The sequence below is a fragment of the Plectropomus leopardus genome, chromosome 10, assembly GCF_008729295.1.
Source record: "Plectropomus leopardus isolate mb chromosome 10, YSFRI_Pleo_2.0, whole genome shotgun sequence".
NCBI classification, from domain to species: Eukaryota; Metazoa; Chordata; class Actinopteri; order Perciformes; family Serranidae; genus Plectropomus; species Plectropomus leopardus.
In genome coordinates, this window is record NC_056472.1 from 19704328 (window position 1) to 19729047 (window position 24720).

General features: G+C 40.0%; 1 protein-coding gene across 1 annotated transcript in view; it reads left to right on the top strand.

Annotated features, from left to right (window-relative positions):
- Positions 1-24720, top strand: part of LOC121948923 (ATP-binding cassette sub-family C member 4-like) — a 56048-nt gene that overhangs the window by 20602 nt on the left and 10726 nt on the right. Inside the window, exons 20-26 of the mRNA XM_042494463.1 lie at positions 1573-1652; positions 10253-10403; positions 12235-12354; positions 13296-13406; positions 13529-13629; positions 16013-16204; positions 23230-23385. Of these exons, the coding sequence (XP_042350397.1) occupies positions 1573-1652; positions 10253-10403; positions 12235-12354; positions 13296-13406; positions 13529-13629; positions 16013-16204; positions 23230-23385 (911 nt within the window). The remainder of the gene's footprint in view (positions 1-1572; positions 1653-10252; positions 10404-12234; positions 12355-13295; positions 13407-13528; positions 13630-16012; positions 16205-23229; positions 23386-24720) is intronic.

A 24720-nucleotide genomic window follows, 5' to 3' on the forward strand; every position in this document is an offset into this window, starting at 1 on the left:
TGAAGGGGGCTGCCACAGCACCTGCAGAGCACCAGCCAAAATAATGAACACCTGAGCAGATTGGAGGCAACTCAATTAACGTCACTGACACTGCCAGTCAGAACATAAAGGCAGGTACGCAGCTTCTGTTGCCCTTTTGTCTCCAAACAAAAGGTTCCCTCATGTATTCAGTCAAGAGTAGGGCAGTCTTTATGAAATGCTAGACAAATAATGATTCATTGTTTAATCTAGATAGGCCTATGTTTTTCATCTGATATCACACTCAGTGTGTAAGCTCTTTTCTATTAAATTGGAGGGGACTTTGATAACAGTTGCTCAATAGTCTAGGGAGACTGAAGGAAATTGAAACAAACTAAATAATGTTTTTTTATGGGTGCAGAGTTGCTGATGGATAAAGATTTGTTATTCCAACTGTCGTATAAGAATATATAAAGTTAGAGTTGCAAAGTCATAGGTGTAGATTTCATGCAGGGGACACATGCCCTTCAGTATGGTGAACATATGCATTTGTCCCACCCCAATAAAAATATGAATGCAGGGGTTCAGGATAGAGTGGGTGCCCCATGTACAAAGGCAATGTCCTTGCTGCAGCGGCCTTCTAGCTCATGGCCCTCTGCTGCATTTCATCCCCTCTCTCTCCCCATTTGATGCTTACATTCTGCCTTGACAAATAAAGGCAAAAATGCCCCAAAATAATTCAATTTAATTAAGAAAAAAAAATTATGAAAGTAGCATAGGACACTACACTATTTTGACAAAGTGTAAGACATTTACATGATAAACTGATGCATAAAAGGCAAAAAATGGGTGCATAAAAATTCATCAGAATGCAGGAAATTAAGTGTTAATTGCAAGCTGCAACCCCCAAGGCTGAAAAATGAAGTCAATGTGGAGGCGTCAAAAACTGCAGTTCATTGACTGGCCACTTGAGGCTGGCTCCTAAACAGAGTCAAGACCCCCATGTTAAAATGCCCAACTTTACAGCAGAAATATATATGCTTTATCTACAGCTAATTTCATCATGTATGACAACTGTTGGGTGTTGAACTTTTTTTTAAGGCTTAGAGTTGCACCTATTAAACGATGGGTTTGAGTGACAGTCTGTCTCTGAGGCATTTTTTACAGTCTGTAGCCCCTGCCTATTCAAGAAGGGGATATCATGCTGTTAAGCAGCTTTTATGTTCTGTATAAAAGGTTCGATTGCAGAATGGGTGTCAGAGTTTTTTGCCTTTAAACCACCAAGGGAGGTAGTAACTGCCCAAAACAGTGTCTGTATAAACAAGATGGCTGGCTGGATGGATGCGATTTTTCAATGATGTATTATGCGAGCAACCCACCATGGGAGATTTAAAAAGCAGCTAGTAGCAGTTAGTGACCGTCTTAATAAATTGTGTTCTTTCAGACTATACAATTACACATTTTCAACTAATATCACAATATTACATCTGGTTGTACAAATACACACTTTTTCTAACCAATGAAACAAAATTCTGCTGTCAACTATGTGACTCTCTCACATACATCGACTCTAATGTCATCCAATCTGTGCTTTTGTGTTGTGTTGTTTCCCAGGAAGAATCCTCAACAGGTTTTCGAAGGACATCGGTTACCTGGACTCACTGCTCCCATGGACGTTTGTGGACTTTATCCAGGTGAGTCTCACCTCGGCAGGTTTGGTCGCTGGCGCTGCAGCATGGGAAGGCCATTTCATGCCTGGCTAAACCTGCTTTGTGGTCCGGGTCCCCTAATCTGGAAACAATTACTGTAGGATTACCCGCCAGCGCGGCCCAGCGCCTGCACAGATTTAATAAAAGTGTGCACATAGGCTGAGGGCGTGGCTCCCTCAGTGTGACACAACAGAAGCGGCATCTTCAGAGAATGCGTTTGGAGACTAAGCAAGTGATTGGGAGAGAGAAAGGTAGCAAAGGGGAAATAAAGGCCACAGGATGATGGGTCCCATGTAGAGGAAAAACAGTGGGGAGGTGAGGAGGGGGGTGACAAGGATGATGTGTTGAGTGGCAAAGAGAAAAAGTGTGAGCAGCAGGCGTAAGATGTGCTTGCAGGAGTGGAGCTGGAAGCGTGGTAGAGGGGAAAGGGGACAGGTCAGTTGGAACAGATCCAGAACGGGACTTGCCCCTCTCAGCGCAATTCACCTAATGCTCTACAGTCTTAAAGGCCTGGTAGCCAAAGGGCCACCCCGGTGCATAACCAGGTTAGGTTACAAAATGCCACCCTGCCGCCGTGACAGCCATCTCCCACGAAAGCCTGCGGAGATGAGCCAGCTCATGCACCTAGCACCACAAAGAAGGGAATGTTCGCTGCACAATTCGAGGTAGAGGAGCAGGCGTGGCTCTTTGGTTAGGGCCAAAGAATAGAACAAAGGCGCGCTGAAAACGAATCCCCCCTCCACAATGCCTGAGTGATGTTTGTGGCAGATACCCATCTCACAGTAGACAAAAGCCATCTTAAATGCTGAAAGCACAAAAGATCATACGCACAAAAGCTTTTTGTCCGCTATAGTTTCCCTCATTTTGATAATAAGGTGAATAATGGCTGGAGTAAAATAATAAGTTTGTAGAAGGCGCAAAGGTTTAACTGAAAACAGTGAAAGTAGACTAGGTCATGACTAAAGACAGACTTCACTGTACTTAAAGTATGACATCAACTCCCTTATAAAGTACCTCAGTACTGAAACAAAATGAATTAGCATTTCAGCACCTCAGCATCCCTCCTTTTCAAAGTCAATGGGTTTTTTTGAATGGGTTTTTGATTTGAATCCTGGAATAAGGTCTGTGGTTAACACAAGCTGAAGAGACTTTCAAGTTTTGCTCTGTGACATAAAATATGTCAGTAGATACCCCACACACAAAATGTGAAGTTTTGCTAACAAGTGGCTAAATGAGAGTGCAGACTGTCATAATGCTGAACTGCACTGAACATGGCTTTACAGCATGGCAGCAGTGGTGACATGACTGTCGTGTAGTTTGCTTTAGCCTAGCTGTAGCTTTTCACTTCTGGCGATTCTATTTAGGCTTCAAAAATCCTGAAGTGGTGTTCATTTGTAAAACGTATTCTGCTGAGCAAAATGTGTAAGTATCATAAATATTTGTTTACCACAGAGCTTACTTTCTGCATTGATCAAAATTCAATTGAAAAATCCCATATGCTTTTTGACGAGGGAATCAGAGGGACGTTAGCCTCCTGGTTGGCCCACAGAAAAACGTCATCCCTGGGGCACCAAATTGGTTAAATCACTTGTGTTATCATGAGTCTATGTAGCAAGGACAGCTAGCTTTTAAAAACAAAAGAGTAATCTGTCAAAAAAAAAGACTGAATCATGTGCACATTGTTTTGCTTCAGCAGAAAGTGGGAAGTGATCGTGATAGCGAACAAAAATGGCCTCCTTTGGACCGAACACTTTTGTTTGTGCTGCTCTCTGCTCTTGTTTGCAGGTGTCTTTCATGGAACAGCCTTTAATGCTTTCAGGAAGGAAGATTTTCGCTCTTTTTATCAAAGTATTAGCCACGCAGAAAAGCTGCTGATCCTGACTATTGTTGCTCATTCGCGGAGGGACATTTCCCCATAGTCATTGTTTAAATGGTTGTCAGGGGGGAATAAAGTGAAACTTCATAAACAATGCCCTAACTGGTTTATCTCTCTCTATGGGGAGAGGCCGCTTCTGTGCGGGGGTTTGCACCAGCGCCCCCCCCCCCCCCCCCCTTTATGGTGGAGTAAGCACTTCACAACCCCTCAGCACTGCCCCCATACCCGCCTAACAAGGGGATTCCCTCAAGCCGGGGGAACCTGGTTACACCCCAGAGCCCTATTTTTTTTCACAGGTCTCATTTAGTAGTAATTTAGTGTATTGGGGAAAAAGGCTCTTTCTCTTCTCTCTTTATGGTCAGGGGACAAAGACAGAAATGTCAATTAAAAACACCTCAGGCTTTGGGGACTGTCTGCTTTTGTGTAGACTTGACCTTTAAATCCTGGGTTGCCTCTATTTTCACAGAGGGGACAGAGGAGGAGGGCAAGACAATAAGGGGTGAATACAGGGGTCTTGCAGTGGAGGATTTTGTGTAAAGGCTCTTGACCAAGTCACGCTGCTAACTGTGGGGTCCATAGCTACATTCATAGGTATTCTTAAAGAAGTATTTCGCAGCTGGAAAGATGGTCTTTTGATAAAACGAGGCTGTCCATGCAGTGGAAAGATGCAGATACTTTACAGTTTGGAGCAAAGAAAACAGAAAAAGCACTGTGGCATTTGCTTTGACTCGAGGTAGAAAACCTACAACTACCAGAATGCAGTGCGCTGCACCCAACCAATTAACATGTGAGGTTGGGCCATTTTGACACAGGAAACAACATGGTGGCCAGCTGGTAACAAACGACCACAACTTACAGGTAAACAGCACACTAGAATATGTTGCTGAAAGCATTTAGGTGATAAATAGGCAAAGCAATAACAGACTCTTGGTTCTGATTTTATCAGCGCTACTTAGTTTTACCCTTTGATCTCAATTTTTTTTACCCTTCATTTTTACAATACAGAAAACAGTATGACACCCACTTCCTGTTTACAAATTCTTGTCTTACAGCCAAACAATGCAGTAAAGTATGTCTTTTAAAGAGATTTAAGGTGAGAAATAGGCAACGCAGTAACGGAATCTTTGTTCATATTTTTATGAGCAATGTTTAGGCTGTGGTCCATTTACTTTGGAAGTCGGAGGTGGTGTCACACCTGAGTTGATCATGTTCCAGTACAACAAGACGGAAAACCAAAATGTTGTTAGCAATTCTAGTTCAAGTCAAGTGAGCCATTGTTAGAAATACCAGTTGATAACAACGCATTATACTGTATTTTGTGCATACAAACACTGTAGCAACATGTGCAAAGATAGAAGTAAAACAGGAATAGTGTACAACTTTTTTATCGAGACAAATATGACAGAAATATTAATAATCAGTACAATGCTAGAGCTTTGACTACTGTTGATGTGCGAGCAGCCATCTTGCATTTTGAGATCAGAGTTGGTGAGGTTCCTCTGACTTTCTGAGTTGGAAATCTGATTTCAGGGGGCGTTCCAGTTGAAAATTGCGATTAGGTACTTGAAAAGTCCAACTTGTGCGTACAAAAGAGATGCACAGTTAGTTTTACCACATGATGTCAGTTTTTCAGCCTCAGGAAACAATATGGTGCCCACTTTCTGTCCACAATGTCCTACAGCCAAGCAGTGCACCAGAATATGTTTCTGGGAAAATTTTAGGTAAGAAATAGGCAGTGCAGTAACATAATCTTGATTTGTATTTGATCAGTGCTGCTTAGTTTCTGAGAGGAAGTATAATCTTTAGTCCAAGCAACAGCCCTAGAGCCAGCAGATATTCATTGGATGATGTGGGATTTAAGCTGGGAGATGAGCAAGGAGATCTGGGCTCTGGTAGGACGGAGGAAAGTTTACCACAGTTTATTTACATGTATTACCCACATTGTTATGATACAAAGCTGGTTGAAAATTGGCAAAGTATCCCCTTAACCAGCCACACAAATTCAGTTTGTCGGCATGTGCATGCTAAAACACCAGCTGATAGTTGCTTTAATTTAAGTGGGACTTAGCCTGGTCTCATCAATGTTAGTGTCATATAAACATACATAAACACTGGCTCCTAAATCATAAATTACAGCAGTAAACCAAACAGTCATCTGGACACAGAGAGTGCGTGTGTGTGGTATGCAGACACAAACCCAGCACCGAAGAAACACACAAACACGCAGCAAAGATGGCCCTATTGTGTAAAAACACTGGCGGGTGGATCGTTGTGTGAGTCTGTATATTGTGGCACATTGTGTGTCAGGCCCTTTCAGTGGCTTTGTGGGATATGAGAACTGCTGACGTAACCGTGAGTGCTGTAGGATGGGATTTCACCGGCTTTCTCTGCTTCTTTACTGCGCACGGTGACAGAAGAAGTGAAGAATGCACTGGCTCCAGGCGTTAACACAGGTTAACCTGAGAAACACAGGAGATAGTCCTGTGTGGAAATATATAGGCTGTTCCATAAATCCCCCTCTGAGTATTGTTTTGTGACAGTGCCATTGAGTTCCTGCACATGGAGAAAAAAAACAAAAATGACACAAAAAAAGGGAAAAGATGAACTTTTTTAAGCACTTATTTATAAGATTTGTGTTAGAAATAGACAGCAACATTGTGTGTGTGTGTGTGTGTGTGTGTGTGTGTGTGTGTGCACATTTGGGTGTGCCTAACTGGCCACTCAGCAATACCACACATGGTCATTTGATGGCGAGCACCGGCCAGCAAAAGCTTCCAGCGTGTGTATGTGTGGTCTCCCATGATGCTGCGGTCCAGCACCTCAGCTGCTCTGACTCAGACACACAGGCCAGACCCGGGGTCCTTTGAGCCCTGGGAACTTACATAACAAAGTCCCAATCTAATCTAGAATCTTACCTCACGTCAACATGACAAACACAATGAATTCTCCGCTTTCTGTGAGTGACTTTTGTGTTCACGAGTTGCTGTTTTCGTACACATTTTGAAATGTTTTTGTGTTGTTTCAAGAGAAAGGAGCGATGGCTGAATGAATGAATTTGCCGGACACAAGTGATTTATAGTAGCGACAGAGAGTGAGAGAGGCTGCATTTCAAAGCCTTTCTCTTATTTCCAAAATGGGGTTGGAAATCAGCAGCTTGACTGAGCCCAAATAAGTGACTTCTTTTACCTTTTCACAGCACACAAAGGCCTAATCCTAGGACTACTTGAGCCACCAATGTAGACAGCGACTGAGACCACCACAGTATGTGTCAGACCCTCCTCACCACACACAAAACACATTGACTGCAGCTTTATGAAGTGAAAATGGCCCAGAAAGAGAAAATGTGAAGGAGGTGTCCACAGTCATTTCTCCCAAAGAAAAGCCATAGCATCTGGGCATTTAATGCTAAAATAAAGCCCAAAGACGGAGCAGAATGGATTGGGTCACGTCTATTGTTCCAGCGCCCGAGTGGAACAGCCCTGTTTTGTTTCAGTACCACTGACCCTTGCAACTTATTGTGCCGCGCTGTCACGGAAAAGTGTGGAGTGAAAAAAAAAATTCCAGCGATGACAGAGGACTTCTTTTGAGGAATTTTCTTTGCCATGCTTTCCCCTCATTTCCTGTTTTGTTTGCACTTTTCTCTCTCTCTCTCTCTCTCTCTCTCTCCCTCCCAGTGGCAAATATTGCACACTGTCAGTAAATAAAGGGAGGATGAAAAAGGGGTTGTAAGAAGCGTACTGATTCCTTGTGTCCGGAGGGATGTTTAATTAAAGGCAAGTGTTTATTTTCTGCTGCGGAACAACAGTCGCTATCATTGCCGAGCACAAATATAGCAATTAACTTCAATTTTCTGCATTTATTTGGACATCAAAGAGCTGATAGAATCATTGAGAAAATAAAGCAATTAGGGTCAGCAGAGATCTCAATGGTCTTTGGACACAGCAGCGCGCCCAGTTTGCTTGAATGACTGAATCACATGCGTGCGGTAGCTTTCTTTTCTTGCTAAAGAGCAATTAGCAGTAATTCTTTATTTAAACTGTTTGTATACAAAACCTTTCATCCTTTTATCCACTTTTATGTGCAGCGGGATGTGGCTTTGGGAGTTTTCTGTTCCTGTGTGGTTTCATAGGAGATATGGATGTGGTCTGAGGGGGTGAGGTGTATGCTTGTGGGATCGTTTATCGGAGTCATCTGTGTGTAGTGTGGGTGGGGGGCCACGGTGTTCCCGATGCTGACATGATAAGCGGCAGACCACGCAAATGGATCACATCAAACAGGACCTTGGCGACAGCGGGCCCTGGGGAGCAGGAGGAGGCAAGACTCCTATCTAATGCTTCCTGTTCCTCCTCTGTCCCCTCAGATGACCCCACTGTCAGATAAGCCTGTCTCGGACCTATGTGGCCCCCCCCTGACTGAAATGGGCCCAATTAGAATTTAAATGAACCAATAGGCAAACATGAATGAGCAGTGTGTAACCAATCAGCGGCAGGAGAGTGAAAGACAAATTTGATAAGACATTTGTTCAGTTAATATTTGATCCCCCTCAAGGGAAGGCTGGATAACGTGCAGTAATGGCTCGTGTGCCACCATCTCACTTTGCAGTCTGGTAGCCTTCCATCAAGGCTAAGATTGAAACTTATGTACTGTGAAATTCTTGGGATCAGTTGTGCTCAGTAGCTTCCACTCACTGTTTGATTGTGTGGGCTCCACTACAGCAATGGTTAGACTAGTAATACCCTCTTATCTGAACTGCAAATGGAATTGAGTAGCTTTTCATCATGAAACTACACTGAAAGTGATCATGCTTAAATGTGTGCTTAAGTGGCAGATAACATCCGTAATTAAGGTGCTAAATTAAATTTTCATCTCTCTGGGCCAGTCTGAGACCACTGAAGGTAGCAGTACGATCCTAATCTCCGCGTCCTAGGACTCGTCTCTTAGGATGTGTCTAATTTCAGGGTGTGAGGTTTCAATTTTATCATCTATCAATCGAATATGAAATATGTAACACAGTATACCTTTCAGTTAAGAAGAAATGGTCTCACATATTCAGTGGTGGAGGAATAAGTATCATATCACACAGTAAACACACTTCATTAAAAGTCCTGCATTCAAAATCCTACTTAAGTAAAAGTGTAGAGATAATAACAGCAGTATTAAAAGTACAAGTATTCGACCTCAACAAAATGGCCCCCTGTTGCTGATATATTATCATTATTACTACAAATAGATATTTTACTTTATATAACTGTAGGTATCAACCTGGTCTCCCTCTCAACTTGTCAAATACTGATGATTGGTAAGTGGCACTCTTTAGCAGCGGTATGAGACACACTAGGCAGCCAGATTTCTGACAAAAGAGGGGAGGTGGATGGGTCAAACAAACTCTGGACTTTCACCAAAGAGACTGCTGTTTGTGTCTCATGTAAAACCAAAAGTTAATTGTGTTATTTAGATAACAGTGTAGTGTGCTAGTATGTTTTGCATGCTATACTTGTGATGTATGTGAGGTGATGTGATTTTACGTTAGTAACAAATGTATTTATTTTATTAACCTAACTATGTGCTTTTGTTGCCTTACTCTATGGAGATAAACCTGGTCTATTTTGAAAAAAAAAGTTTGCATTAAACATGGGGAAACTGTACATTTCTTGTAAAAATGAAACTTTATTTTAAGATGACAACGCATGTATTAAATTTCTAATTAACTCATCTATGTGAATTTGTCCAAATACAGTAAGGTCACCTAAGTTCACTTTTGGCTCCTAAAATCCAAGATGGTGACTGTCAAAATTCCAAACTTAAGGTACAAACTCAAAAGTACAATGTTTAAACTTTAAAACCAAAATACTCAAGGAAAGTACACATACCTCACGCTGTGCTTTAATTAGCCTTCATATATTCAAGAATTATACTTTATACATTCCAATACCACACTTTACTTGATAAACTGTATACAAAAAAGGTTCAATATATGCCTGTGAAATGTAGTCTGTAATGAAAAATTACATGAGATTAAAATACAACAAAAATGCACATACAGTACAATTCTGGAGTACTTGATAATAACCGCCACAGATGGGCTTTGGTAAAAGCATTTTATTTAATCTGATACTTTATCAGATTCTTACTTCAGTCTCCAAACACAGTGCAGGTGTGGGTGCTTTGTTGTTGTCCAGCTCATTGCCCTCAATCCTGTTTAGGCAGCTCTGGTATCCTGGTCTAGATGTGTCACAGAGCCATTAACACGGGTGATGAGTCACTGTGTTGTTGAGGGCTGTGCGGCTTGAGTGCGATGTATCAGACACCCACATTGTGGTTCCCAGAGCCCTCTGCCAGTCACTGTGGCCATGCCTGTTGGCTGGCTGCTCTGCCAGGGAAGCTTACAGGCCAGAAGTGTTGAAGGGAAAGCCCGAGGGAGCCAGGGATATGAGCTGCAGTGGCCAAGTGGTAAATTCTCACCTGCTACTAAGTGAGAATTAGCGCTGTGGTCGTTTTCCTTTCACACTGTGAGTCACATAACCTCAGTCCCACAACCTGCTGTTACCTTACTGTATGTCTGTGACGGTCTCTCACAAATACAAGTGAAAGAGTTTCTCTTGAAAGAAATAGGCCTCACTGCCCCGGTGGCGGCCCACACAGCAGCGGTGGAGCTTTTGACTCTGTTTGGGTAATATTGTGCTCCTTTCTATTTCTCTTTCTGTCGCAGGTATTTCTCCAAGTCATTGGAGTGATTGCAGTAGCTGCCGTCATCATCCCCTGGATCCTTATTCCCGTTGCTCCCCTTCTTGCTGTGTTCCTGTTTCTGCGATGCTACTTCCTGGAGACCTCCAGAGATATCAAGCGCCTAGAGTCTACCAGTAATTTTTTTCTTTTTTTTGGGGGGGGGGGCATGTCCATTTGTGGTAAGAGACAAAAGCAGACCACAGGAATGCTAATAGACCATTCAAGAAAGCCATGGTCATTAGCATAAAGGCTAAAGGTGGCGGTGGCCTATGGCTCGGCCACACGCAGTTTCCTCAAGAGACGGGAGTTCATGACATCACATACAATGGGAAAAATGCCAAGTGGGCATGACTAGGCCATTGCAGGCTTTAGTTCATCTATTTTATTCTGGGCTGAGAGCCCAAACGCACATTGGCCATTAGGTTCCATCATCTTAAAGAACAAAAGTTCCCTTAAGAATCCCAGAGGAAACATTTAGGTTTTGTCTTTGGTTTTGTAAGCTGAACAAATGGAAACAAAAGACCAATCAATTGCAACCTTTCCTTAAATTAAAACTCTTTGGCATCAGGGGCACATTAAATGTGTGAATGACGCAGTACATATTTCTCTATTGATTACCAAATAACATTTTCTTTGTCTACACCCTCTGATTGTCAATCTGTTATGAAGAAAACCTTAAATGTCCATATCCAAAGTCTGGTCCAGGGGGCCAATTGTGGTCTGCAGAACAATCTTAAATGGCTCTTGGCTTTTCTTTCAAAACATACTATACGCTTAACACAATATTGGTTAATCAACATTTGCGTTTTTTTCATTGATTTTCGATGGCAAGACTATCACATAGTTTGTGGATATTCACCAAGTAAGAATTATACAGGCAGAGCTGAACTCCGTAAACACACAAACAAAATACTTAACACCAGATATTTCTTACTAGGTAACAGACAGGGCCACAAAAAAGACGCATAGTCAAGAGCGAGGGCTGCTTTCAGGAGCGGTGAAAAGTTGATTTTTTTTTTTTTACTTAAAGATGAACGCTGCATTGGTGCTATTTGTATGTGAATTTTTTAATAACCCGTGTGATGCAAGAACACGTATAATGCAACAAGCAGCTGCCCCCCAGGTGTTTTCACATGATCTAATCTGGCCCCTGTTCAAAGAAGTTTGGACACCACTCCCTTAAAAACTAATTTAATAGAGGCAGTCATTTGTTACGGTATCGCGAGGGCTACAAATTTTCTGGAACTGTGTTAACAGTTAAAAACATTGTTGCTCATAGTGCAGACCCTGCTCCAATGGCGGCCCTTGGAACAATTTTTGCGCAGCCCCCAAGTATGACATGAAGTGCGTGCATTATATTTTAATAATCCATTACACTTTCTCTTTCAATATCCATAATTCCCAAACAAATTAATGGACAAAAATGTCAAACTTTTCCATGACTATCAAGGATCCATGATCAGTGATGCAGATACATAAATGGAGATTTGGAATGTGGAGAAAAAATGAAGAAACATATGTGATGGAAAACAAAATGTCACATCGTTACATATTAGAGTTACGTTACCTCAACAGCTACAGAGGATATATTTTGCTGTTAAGTTACATTACATGGAATATTGTCCACGGAAGATTATTTAAAAAGATTTATACAAGATTAAAATAATTTTTAACCCTTTGAAATTTGGATCGGCATCAGTTCTTCTCTTTTTTGGGCTTTTTGCCTTTATTTGATAGGACAGATATTGGCATGGGGGGGGGTTCTTCCCATTTAAATAAAGAAATCAATCCAGTTTGCCCAGGATTCAAAGGGTTAATAATTCAATGACTTTTCCAAAGCTTTCAATGACTTACTTATTCCATGACTTCTCCAAGCTCTCACTGAAGCTTTCAATGGATGGTTTGTTTTATCGATGCATGTTGGTTCAAAAGCTAACAGATGTGGTGTGGATATGTTTCTTACAGCTCGGAGTCCCGTTTTCTCCCACCTTTCTTCTTCTCTCCAAGGCTTGAGCACCATCCGTGCCTTCAAGGTTCAGCAGAGGTTTCAGCAAATGTTTGATGAATATCAAGATATTCACTCAGGTGAGGGTAAAAGAACACATTTCAATTAAAGATTTTAACTTTTTGTCATACCCATTCAGACTGAAGTTCAGAGTCCCACAAGGTCACATCATTTTTTTGTTGTTACCTGCAGCATGTATATACCTGTATATAACATCCATTTCTGAAGGGGTTTTTTTCATTATTTTTTATCTTTTAAAGATATATTTTTTGGCACTGGCCTTTAGTGGAGATAGGAAAGCTTAAGCGTGAAAGGGCGAGAGAGAGGATGACATACAGCAAAGGGCCGAGTCTGAAATCGAACCTGCGAGCACTGTGGTGAGGACGTAGCCTTTGTACATGGGAGACCGGCTCCACCAACTGAGCTACTGAGCGCCCCACTCCCAAGGTTTTTTTTTTTTAAATCTTATTCATCACAAGGGAGTGGGTGGGATGGTTTTATTTTAGTATTGTTATGATAGCTGTTATTTCTTTATTTATGGTACTGTCTTTATCCACTTGATTTAAATATGATTTGTCTTGTTTTATTTTTGTGTAAAACCTCTATAAATAGAGGGTTGAAAATGTTTTAAAAAATCTTTTAAATTAATTTAAGTAGCTGTTTTCACCTTATCCACTGCAGTGAAACATTGTACCTTTTATTGCGAACAGTAACTATGTTAGCCACCTTGTTCCCAATGTCACCCCATTTTGTGTAGCTCATTATATCATTCAAAAGACATTAAACAAAATTTTGGGTGACATTTGATTGTTATGTGGGCCGCTTTACTGCAACATATATGTGTAATTCAACACCAGGGCACCTAACATGATATACTGATGTTGCAAGGGAATGCAAAAATAAAAAAATAAAAATCTGCAACCCTTGAGGGCCACTGTACTAATGTAACATTTTTTTAATATCAACTAAATGTGGGCTGTAGAAATTAGATGTATTATCTTATCTGTGTGTTTTTTAACAGAGGCCTGGTTCTTATTCCTGACCACTTCTCGCTGGTTTGCTGTGCGTCTCGATGGAATTTGCTCAGTTTTTGTCGCCATCACTGCCTTTGGCTGCCTTTACCTCAGGGATGGTACTGTATGGGCTTTGGATAAAGCACGTGACACATTATTGACATGTCAGTCATCATAAATGAAACCATAATGATAAGCAAATGACTGTAGGACTATATGTTTTTTTAATTTGCTATTACAGGGCTGGAACCAGGTGCAGTGGGTCTGGCCTTGTCTTATGCAGTGACACTTACAGGCATGTTCCAGTGGGGCGTCAGACAGAGTGCAGAGATCGAGAACATGGTGAGAACATTTGGACACTTAAATGCTTAATTTAATTTATTTAGTAAACATCACCAAGCCCATTCATGAAAGAGGGCTTTATTTAGTCGAAAATGAAACAATATACACAACACAGTTTTACTTAGTCTGTAATACTTTAACATAAACTTAGAAAACTGAACAAACTAAACTAACTAAAAGAACATAAAAGGGACTAAATATAACAGTGGATTGTACCATTTATATGAACACGGGGGTAACACAAAGATTAACACCTAAACTACATATAAAACAGACCAGCACAAGTTGCCCCTATCAGTATAAATATTATAGCAATTAACCAAAGCAAAAGCACCAACAAACTAAAAAAACTTATAAGACAAATCGAAAAAAACTTCAAATTAGAAATACCCCTCATGATGTGGAGTACACTACACACTTGGTACATTCTGAGTGGCCACTTCCTGTGTGAAAGAGCTCTAGTAAGCCGCCAGGAAGTGCGCCATGCTTTGATGCAAAGTTTATTTATAGTGGCCGAAAGCGGAATTACACTGTTTGGGTCGGTTACGCGGTGACACATCCATGGATGACATTGGCCCAGAAAGACACGCTGACTAACATGGGGAAAGAGGCGTCTGTAAATCAGTAAATATTTTTTTGTGAGCGCCAAAACCCCCGCGAAACGTCTTCTATCCCTATCTAGATGTAAACCATCCAGTTCGATATCATTTGGAAAATCTAAAAGAGCCGGAAATTAATTTTTTTAGACCGCCATGCAAGCTAGCCGAGGCGCTAATCTGGATGTCGGTCGCTGTTACCCGCTCGGCCGCACTCGGTCACGCTCGGCCGCACTCGGTCAGACTCGGTCACGTTCGGCTGCCGGTAACCTCTGCTACGGGTGCTCTACGGGCCATTACATCCGGGTATTTTATGCATTTTTAAACCCGGAAAAAGAGCTTTTTCTGACTTCCTTATAATACATCCTTGGCCTCATGTTGGCCTAAAGCCTTATAATACGTCCATGGCTTGTAGGTGTGCAGTTTTTGCTCAGGCCTGACAAGATGTCCCTCCAGCAGCAGCAGCAGCAGCAGCACCCTCAGCACTGGTAACTCAAAGAAAGAGAAATTAGATTGAAAACGTGTCAAACTTATCTAGAGACAAACAAAAGTTTGACTGTACTGTTAACTAAATGTGTTCACTGCAAGTAGAAACTATTGTACTGTTAACAATACTAAATAAGCAATGGGCAATCATAAAACAACCACAAATGAAGGTTGTGCATGAGGTCAGCAAACTCATTAGAAAAAAATTAACTGTTAAATTTAGTAAACAAAGGTGTGAACAGGAGGGTTAATGGCATTTAAATTGGCCATGTCAAAAGTCTTTCACAGAGGATCTGAGGAAAGACTTTTGAATTGCATCGTGGGAAATGTAGGATCCCTGTATTTTGAGACTCATCCCAGAAACCACAAGTCAGCATATCTCTGCTTCAGTTTTCCATTCATATTTCCTTTTTTTAAAAAAGTAATCTGTCTGTGCATTGTTGTGTGCAATATTGCCAGAGTGCTTTAAAACACTTTTTCACTGGGTAAATATAATTCTTTTAAATTGTTAAATTAGAAATACTAGGATGTGTTATCACCTCTTGTCAGTTTACTGACACTGAAGTTTTGCTCTATTGATTAGACCTTTTTCACAGCTGACATAAACAATATATATGTGTGTGTATATATATATACATAATAAAAAGTAAAAATTCATTCATTCTTGAAATTGACAGTCTCTCTTTTCTGGAGAAAACTGACATTACTGCCTTTTTGGCTGGACTTAAACTCCACTTTGCCTAAAAAAATAAGATAAAATGTGATGTTGCTTATCATTAAAATGTCTTGCAGCTGGATCAGTTACATTATTCGGCATTATGGAGCTCCCTAAGCTCAGAGGTTTATTAATACACTCTTTAAGGAAACAGGGTGTCTCACCTATGTCTGTATATTTTACCACATTTTTTTTTTCAAATTCAGCTGTATTGTCCTCTAAAGGAAATTTGTTTTGCAGCCAGGTAAAACAAAACACATAATAAAACAATCACACAGAGTGAGCCATAAGGACCAGTGACATACATTTGTGCTAAAATACATTAAAGGACACTGACATGGATACTGTATCATACAACCAAATTTGTTTTATTAGTGACAAAGTCATGATGTTTTGGGGAGTTTAAAGACATAAGGTCTCTTGTTTAATATTTACTCATGCAGGCTTCATATTTAAAGTTCCCTTGAAGAGCTTTAGTTGTGACTTTACTGTTTGGGACTTAAGAAAGCTGGTGTGCTTTAACAACTCTGTCTCTTGTATTTCTATCTCTATTAACAGTTGTTTGTACTTTTGTTATTTTTCGTAGATGACATCAGTGGAGAGAGTGGTTGAGTATGCAGAGCTGGAGAGTGAAGCACCCTGGGAGACGGACAAACAGCCTCCGCATGATTGGCCCAACGCCGGCTCCATCACCTTTGACAGAGTCAACTTCTCTTACAGCGCCAGCGAGCGTTTGGTCCTAAAGAACCTGACTGTCGTCTTCACATCCAGAGAAAAGGTGCTTGTCTTTATTCCCACCTGTGCATGCTCGCTGGTGTGCACCGGCCGTGACATAGCTTGATATGCAGCTAGTGTAGGAGGCGCAATGTGATTCTTTTTTATGTGGCATTATTTCCAAATCAATTATTAAAGGGACACCATATTGTGCTGCTGAATCTTCAGGACTATACCATTTGTGATTCATGGAATACATATCATGTAATTAAGACTGTTCAAGTGGATCCATTTGTTCCCCATTTGCATTTTGAGCTACCTGACGGTGACAACTGTTTATTCACTATAAGAGAGAGGAGAGGCCGAGGGAGAGGGGTGAGGGCGGAGAGAGAGAGGGAAGCAGAAGGAGATGGTTGAGGATGATTGAAATTGTGTTTAATGCAGGGGGTGTATTTTGCATGGCTATGGTTGGCCAGGGCGGCTGATTTCACAATGGATGGGTTGATAAGTGCAGAGGCCCTGGCTCTGACAGCCCATGGGAGGGATCTCTGCCACATGCCATGGGGGTGAAAGGCTTTGTGCATCATGACAGTTCCCCTGACACCCTTTCACAAGGAAACCTACCACCTACAGTACAAGATCCATTCACTCTGGCCCTCAGCTACTGTACATAATCATATAAAAACACACACCACACTGCAACGCCATAGTTGACCTCCCTTTGTTTGGAGAGAAATAGCTCAGGAAGGACTTTTTACACATCTCCAAGACTTAGAAAACCAAGATCAAGGATGCACAGCTTTTTACATTTCATTATGCTGTAGATAACTGTAACGGCACACTAAGGTTTCTAAAGTGTTTCAAGTATAGTTGAAAGGTAGCTGATAACAGTAGATATCATAGTTTAATAAATGAAGGTCTAGGAAAGTGACCCTGATCTAAGCTCAACACAGTTTGAAAGGTATTATTGATAACTGATCATTTGTTCAAATAGCTTAAACTGACCTGTTTACAGTCACTACCATCATCAGGAAGTAGTGTGGTGTGCTTATAGTGCAGCTTGATGTGGATGGAGAGGTATAAAAAGCCTTTGGGATCACATCTTCCCCCTTGTTTGTTGTTTACGAAATTCACTCATGTCAATTTGGAAGAAGCCTACAAAGAACCTACATTATTATTTAGGGATAAGACTTTTTGAGCTGTGTTTATTGCGCCTTAAACCTTTTAAAAATTGTGGCATTATAAAAAATCTAGACATTTTTAATAGACATTTTTCACCGCTGACATTTTGCCTTTTAAAAGCATGAAAAGCACAGTTAGAATTCATAGCATAAATGAGGCTGCATACCATTTAGGTGAGTCAGTTCCATGACTGATATTATGTGCGTGAACTTAGGACTTAGCTCACTGTGACACCTAATGGAATGGAGCAACCATTCATGTTTTTATTTTCTCGCCTTTTCTGCTTTGAAAAGTCAAGATGTCTGCTGTGAAAAACTGCCCATAGTTATTATGATTATGGATGAGTTTTTATCAGGAAAGCAATCATTACTGTTGAAGAACACAGTAGCATTGTGGAAAAGTGTCATAAAGGTAAAGTCTCTATTTATCTGGTAAAAAATATTTTGCAGTTTTGGAGACATCGCACAGTATATATGAATGGATGTTTTGCAGATATGCTAAAAATACACAAATTTAACAAGTTGCATATCGGAGCAAACAGGATAAGCAGAAGGACCTTTGACTTTCTAAAGTCAAGAAAAATAATGTTAAGTGTTGTAATCGGTCCGTTTAATGGTTCTATGTGTGACATTCAGAGAATTAATAGCAGCAGACCAGCAAACCAATATTTTCCACGTAAAGATATAGTGGAGTGATGGTGTCCTGAGCAGAGACTGAAGTCATGTTACCTCTGTTCTTGTTGTAATCTTAGCTTCTTGGTGGTTTGTTGTGATAAGCCGCTCTGGCCGTGTATGGATGTGTGTATACTGCCACTTTGCAGTGCACTCATATGAGGGCAGTCAGGGAGAACCGGGAGAGGTCATGTTAAAATAACTCAAGGTTAAAATAGTCAAATGTTTTGGAAAAGCCTTGGAGTTTTGTTGTGTGTGAAACTGCAAAAGTATTTTTCTGTGGATAACCTTCCACATACAATAACAAATGTGTTTTACTGTAGCTGTCAAAGTTTTTTTTTCCAACACAAATTTCAGCCAGCAGAAATTATGTTTGAATAGTTTAAATTTGATATTTTCAAAAAAGTGCAGCAAATTCTTTTTTAAATTATTGGTCCTTGAAAAGTCATGGAAAATTGAATAGTTTCAAGCGTTTAAAGAAGTGTGGCAAGATTTTTTATGTCATTGGTCCTTTAAAAGTTATGGAAAAGTTTTGAAATGTTGTCTATGTCTAGGCTTAACTATTTATTTAAGGTTCTGTAATGTCTGTTGGCTGAGCCACCTGTTCTTGTGTATCTTTACGCTAAAATAGAATATGTGTAAAGCATTAGTCAGATCCAAATAGAGCCTTTAAAGACGATGGGGGTTGTTCCTACGAAATAAGTGAAGAAGTGATCCGCATCTTTTGAGCTAAGCTTAGTTGCTAACTACTGTTAGCATTCAATATATGCTAAAGTCAGAAACAAAAAATCAGAATCAGAAATACTTAACTGATCTCAGGGGGGAAATTGTTGTGCGTTACAGTCGCTCCGATGACAAGCATAGAGAATTATAGAAATTAGAAATAAGCACAAGGTATGTTAAATATATAAAATATAAAAAAATANCATCTTTTGACCTAATCTTAGTTGCTAACTACGGTTAGCATTCAATATATGCTAAAGTCAGAAACAAAAAATCAGAATCAGAAATACTTAACTGATCTCAGGGGGGAAATTGTTGTGCGTTACAGTCGCTCCGATGACAAGCATAGAGAATTATAGAAATTAGAAATAAGCACAAGGTATGTTAAATATATAAAATATAAAAAAATATATAAATAAAATATAAAATGGACGGACAGTAACAAAAAAATAATAAGCAGTAGTATGTCATTTAAAAAAACAGATAAGTATCTATAATGTGCTGAGTATGTAAAGTGTGTGAAAAATAAAAAAAAGAATAAAAAATAGAAATACAGTAATAATAAACTATAAGCACTAGTATGTGAAAAATTATAAGTATGTATAATGTGCTGAGTGTGTACAAATATTGAACTGTGCCTTATGCTGCAATGCAATATATAAAACGAGTATGTAAAGATATAAAACACATGTGATGCTACAATGTGCAACAGATATATACATGAGTAAGAATATGAATATATACAATATGTGTAACAAGTATACTCTTTGACAGCAGTTGCTTTTTTCTAGCAATCCCCTCTATCCATCTGCAAACATCTTACCAGCACTCTCAGAATCCTTTTGTTGAGATCGGACCATTTGGGCTGTCAGTGTAATCTGGTATATGGCTGGGAAAGGATCGTACTCCCACTGCCTGCCCTCTGCAGGTTAGCAGTGGCTACCAACTTAGTTTCTTTCAAACAGTGTCTTTTCCAGCAGCCAGAGCTGGAGTTGTGGCTGTGGCCGGGGGCATGTGGCTCTTCCTGGTGTCCGTCTGTGTGGCATGAGAGTGCCCTATGTGTTGAAATTCTCGGTGTGATATACAAGGCACATTTCTCCAGCCTTGGGCATCATGCTCTGGAGAGCAGAGTGGTTAGTTGCGGATGAGAATATTTCTTTGTGCAGCACTTTTCAAAACAAAGATACAAAGAGTCTTGCAGTCAGAAAAAAGCACATAACAGACTGAATACATGTGATGGTGAACCTGCCTGTTGAGTGGGACACAGTGAGGTGACCTCTGCTATGAAATGATGACCCAGTGTGTGTATATCTTATTCAACAGCTCCCATGTTTGAGTCAGTGATTCCAACTATGCTTTCTTCTACTTCCTCATTGAAAACATTCAAGGTGTGAAAATTTTTGTTCATCTTTGTTCATTAAAAACATCTGAACCTCTTCTACCACCTGAGTAAAATGCCTCTGCCTTGACACTAGAGGTTTGTGTGTCTGGTATATTTTGGCATTGTGTGAAGCCTTTAAAATGCAAACATCCACAGTACTCCATTGCTGTTATGCAAGGAGGGTGCTTATTCTGTCAGCAGTTCAATCAGGTCTGTGCACTCTTTGCTGCAGCTTCTGCAGAAGAGAGGTCTGTCATATTCTGTCACAGTAAATGTGACGGCGACATCCTCTTGACATGAGGTCACACAAAAGGTTTGGGGAAAGATTTTTTTCTTTCCTGAAGTGTTTCCAACAAGGACCAGGTAAAGGCATCCAGTGGTGTGTTCCTGCGCCCCTCATGTGATAATCGCCTCTGTTTCTTGAGGCCCTTTCAGTGGGACTGTCACAGTCCGCTGCACAGCTCTCTCTGTTTGTTGTAAATTTAGATAGCATTACTTTTTGCCTTTACCTTGGCTCAGAGAAAAAGTTATTGTGTCCTTTCAGTACACCCAAGTGTTGTGCTTTAAACAAACACCTTCCTGTACGTCTAACAATGTTTAGAGTTCATTGAGATCCTGGATCATAGAAATTGATCCTTCCTACCCCTCATCTAAATGGGTAAATGGGGAGAAAAAATGTTGGTCAATCTCTGGCTAAACAAAAAAGGTCACCAAATGGCTATGTATGTAGCAAGCTATGTGTTGGCAGGCAGCAGCGTGTGGAATAAGAAATGGTTTGCCTTGTCAACAATTACATTTGTTTTTTGGTTGCATTAGGGTGTGGGCGTGGGTGGGCATTGAAATTTGATCTAGACAGGTCACATCCTGAGTGTCCTCTGTAGGTCTGTCTTTAACACAGTGGTGCACATGCATGGCATGATTTTGATATGTAAGGGTCTTACAGAGGAGGCAGTGATGTAGTGTTATCGAAAAATTATCAATACATGCTAATTTCCTAATATTTGAATGTTTTTCTGTACTCATTTTCCATAGTAATGATGCATCAGTACCAGCTGTGCATTCGTTCATTCATTAATGAAAATCTAATTTTTTTATCCTCTCAATATTAATTTGAGAGCACGTCACCACTTTTCCACTTGACACAGAGGGTTAACGTTTCATCCAGCATCCAGGTGGAAATTTTAATTTGTCCAAAACTTTGATTTATGACTAAATACCTGCCAAACTAATGACATTCCCTTCAACCTCACCTTGACTTTGTGTTTAGCACTTATTAACAGATATTAGCATGCTAACATGATAAAAAAAAATAGACATGGTAAACATTAAAGCCTCTAAAAATCAGCCTGTTAACTTGCCATTGTGAAGATGATGGCATGCTCACATTAGCATTCAGTGCAAAGCACCACTGTACCTATAAACAGCCTCACAGAGAAGCTAGCATGGCTATAGATTCATAGCACGTTTTCATGCTGAAATCCACCGTGTATTAAAACAATGCAGAAGGCTGGGTTGGTACATACAGGTGTGGGCATATTACTTCAGATTCTGGTGAGACATAAAATGCAATCCGTGAAGTAATATATTTGAGTTTGAATAACATATCTGTGAATTAAAAGATTTCCAGATGCAAAAAAAAAAGTACAGTAGTTTATTCACAGAATTGGCATCAGATTAATTCACAAATCCAAGTTAGTCTGGAACCTATCCGTTAATTTTCAGTTTCCAAGGGGCATTATTAACAGTCGGAGATCAAAGTCCCTCCAGACACAACTGTATAGACCTACAATTAATCAGAGCCACGCAACATGCGACATAGCACTCTTTTTACATCCATGACGTAAACAGACCAAAACGTGCAGAGATTAGCTGTGATGTTGCATCTGTGAACGAGTTTTGCCGTTTTTGCCAACAGACTTTGACAACTGTACCTCAACAAAAGGTTCCACATGAACTACAGCCAACTTTGTTGTTTTTGAAAATACCTTCCCCAGCCTTCATTTATAAGAAGCTATGTTTATGTTAAACTAGGTTTATGTTAGGTGTGGACGGGCGAAGGCTCTGCAAGTTTTCAGGCAGTGTATCAAACACACCCCTTTTTCAATGTATAGTTGTAATTGGGCTGTCAACTGGGAATTTATTTAAACAGAAGGGAGAACAGCTAGATCATCCAGATTTGTCTGGTTTCTAGGTTAACAATTTAGTCTTTCGTCACAACAATTTCGAGGTGTGTGAAGATAAGGTGTTCAGTACAAAGTAATCCACAGATAATGTGCTCTTGCAGATTTGTATTCGGACCAACACACCATCTTGCTGAATGATGTCACATTGGTTGAACTACACTTGAACCAAGTTCAGGGATAATTCAACTAAAATAATGAGCGCACTGCATTTTTCCATGCAGGGTTACTGTCAGTCTAAACATAGCGTTTATAATCTCACATCCAGATTGGATGATGTGTACAGTACATGAAAAACACAAAAAGGAAGAGATGGGTGGTTAAGCCTGTAAAGCTTATAGAGCGTTGCTACATAGCTTCACCTGTTAGCATAGAACTGGAGTTATAATGAGTAACTACACATTTCCAACCTACAGACTTTGGCATATGCAATGCATGAAACAGTTGGATGATGAAATAAGCACTTTTATGAAATATAGCACACTTTAAAATAGCTGCCTTGAATCTTAAACATGCAAAAAGGTCCAACACAGAATGAGTTGATGGCATAAATGTGGGTTCACACGGTGCCATGTGAATAAGCTTATATAAAGATACAACTAAGATCAACAGAGGCTTAAAACGTTCTTTAAAAATCCGGCCTTTTCTCTACTATCTGCTGTCAAAAAAAGAGATTTGTTTTGCCTGCTTGTTGTAGAAAATGTTTTACCTCTGTGTCTTTATCTCTTCAGGAGTGATTCCATTGTACTTCCTCACATGACATGTTCCCTCTGTGACATGACACAATAAGCACAAGTATGATTAATAGCCTGAAGGAGCATGAAAATATTGTCTTTCTTTTTGGTTAATGTGTGTGTGTGTGTGTGTGTGTGTGTGTGTGTGTGTGTGTCTGTGTGTGTCTGTGTGTGCGTTTTTAACAGATATAAAAATAGTTCTCATGTCTCCACTTCAGGTTGGCATCGTTGGACGCACTGGTGCTGGTAAAAGCTCTCTGATGTCTGCCTTGTTCCGGCTGGCAGAACCTGAAGGACAAATAATGATCGATGGTTTTCTGACTTCGGAGATCGGCCTGCACACCCTGCGCCAGAAAATGTCCATCATCCCACAGGTGCCCTTTTTATATTGCCCTCAGTCTCAGCTATTGCCTTGACTCGAAACTGCATACAATAACTAATTGATAAATCTGGATGGATTATTTATATTTAAAAAAAAATTATATATATATAAAATATTTAATCATCATATATAGATTTTTGAGATGTACCATCAATAAAAGCACATAAAACATCCAACCCTTTGAAACTTGAGCAAATTGGTTATTGATTATTGATTTCCTTCAAAAACATGGAGAGAAGGCAGTGAGCAACTTAACAAGACACAGCCCAAAAATAAGACAGACATTAGCTAAAAAAGTAGAATGAAATTACCTGGAAATAAGCCAAAACAGTAAAAAACAGTAAAAAACAGTAAAAAAAAAAACATAAACAAATGAGAAAATGACTGGAAAAAAAATCTGAAAATTGAATAAAATCCTAGATTTTTCCTATATAACATCATTTCAGTATATATAGTTATAATAATTAGAAATATAGTTGTCTAATAAATTCTAATAAAATAATGTCATTTTCTTTTCACCTTTTACTAATTTCTTGCATTTTGTGGGACTAAGTTGCTCATTAAATAGCTTAAATAGCTTGTGAAAGGCGTCTGAATGCAGCACAAGAAAACTGATGTTGATTCAGGATTCAGTAATAAAACAATACCAAATATGGCAAAAATAAATGAACAACAGTGACAATAAAAAAAGGACAAAAAGCAAACAAACCCCTCCCAATACAAACCAATTATAAATTATAGAAAGTGTGTCAGTGATAGCATTAAGTACTGAAGTTATGAAACTTAATTAGACAAAACTACAGTGGTGTTATCATGTGCAACTGATCCTATAATATGTTACAATTTGCTGACAGCAGTCCTTTTAGCATTATATTATGTTTCGCTTTAATGTCTTTGTCCTTTTGTAAAACTGCTGGACTTTTGCTTTGCCTTTTTGAATCCTCATGATTAAGAAATATCAGAAATGTCAAATGAACACTGCTGAGAATGTGCAAAGGACCCGGCTGCCACCCTTCATGCTTTGCCCCCCCCCCCCCCCCCCCTTTTTTTTTTTTTTTAAAATACGCCTGGCTTTTTAAAAGCTAAAACAAGTGAGGAAATTTACAGTCGTCTCTTAGGGGATTTCTGAAAGTGAGACAAACGGATGCCTTGAGACAGTTTAACTTTATTTCCGCTTGTTGAAACTGATACGGCATTAAGAAAATGCCAGCCTGCGGGTGAGTGTCAGCAGAGTGGAGGGAGGGGAGAAGACTCCCACGGCCTGTGCTGTGAAGAGAGCAGTTCCCCATCCCTGACAGAGGATTAGCCCTCTACCCCCCAAACATGG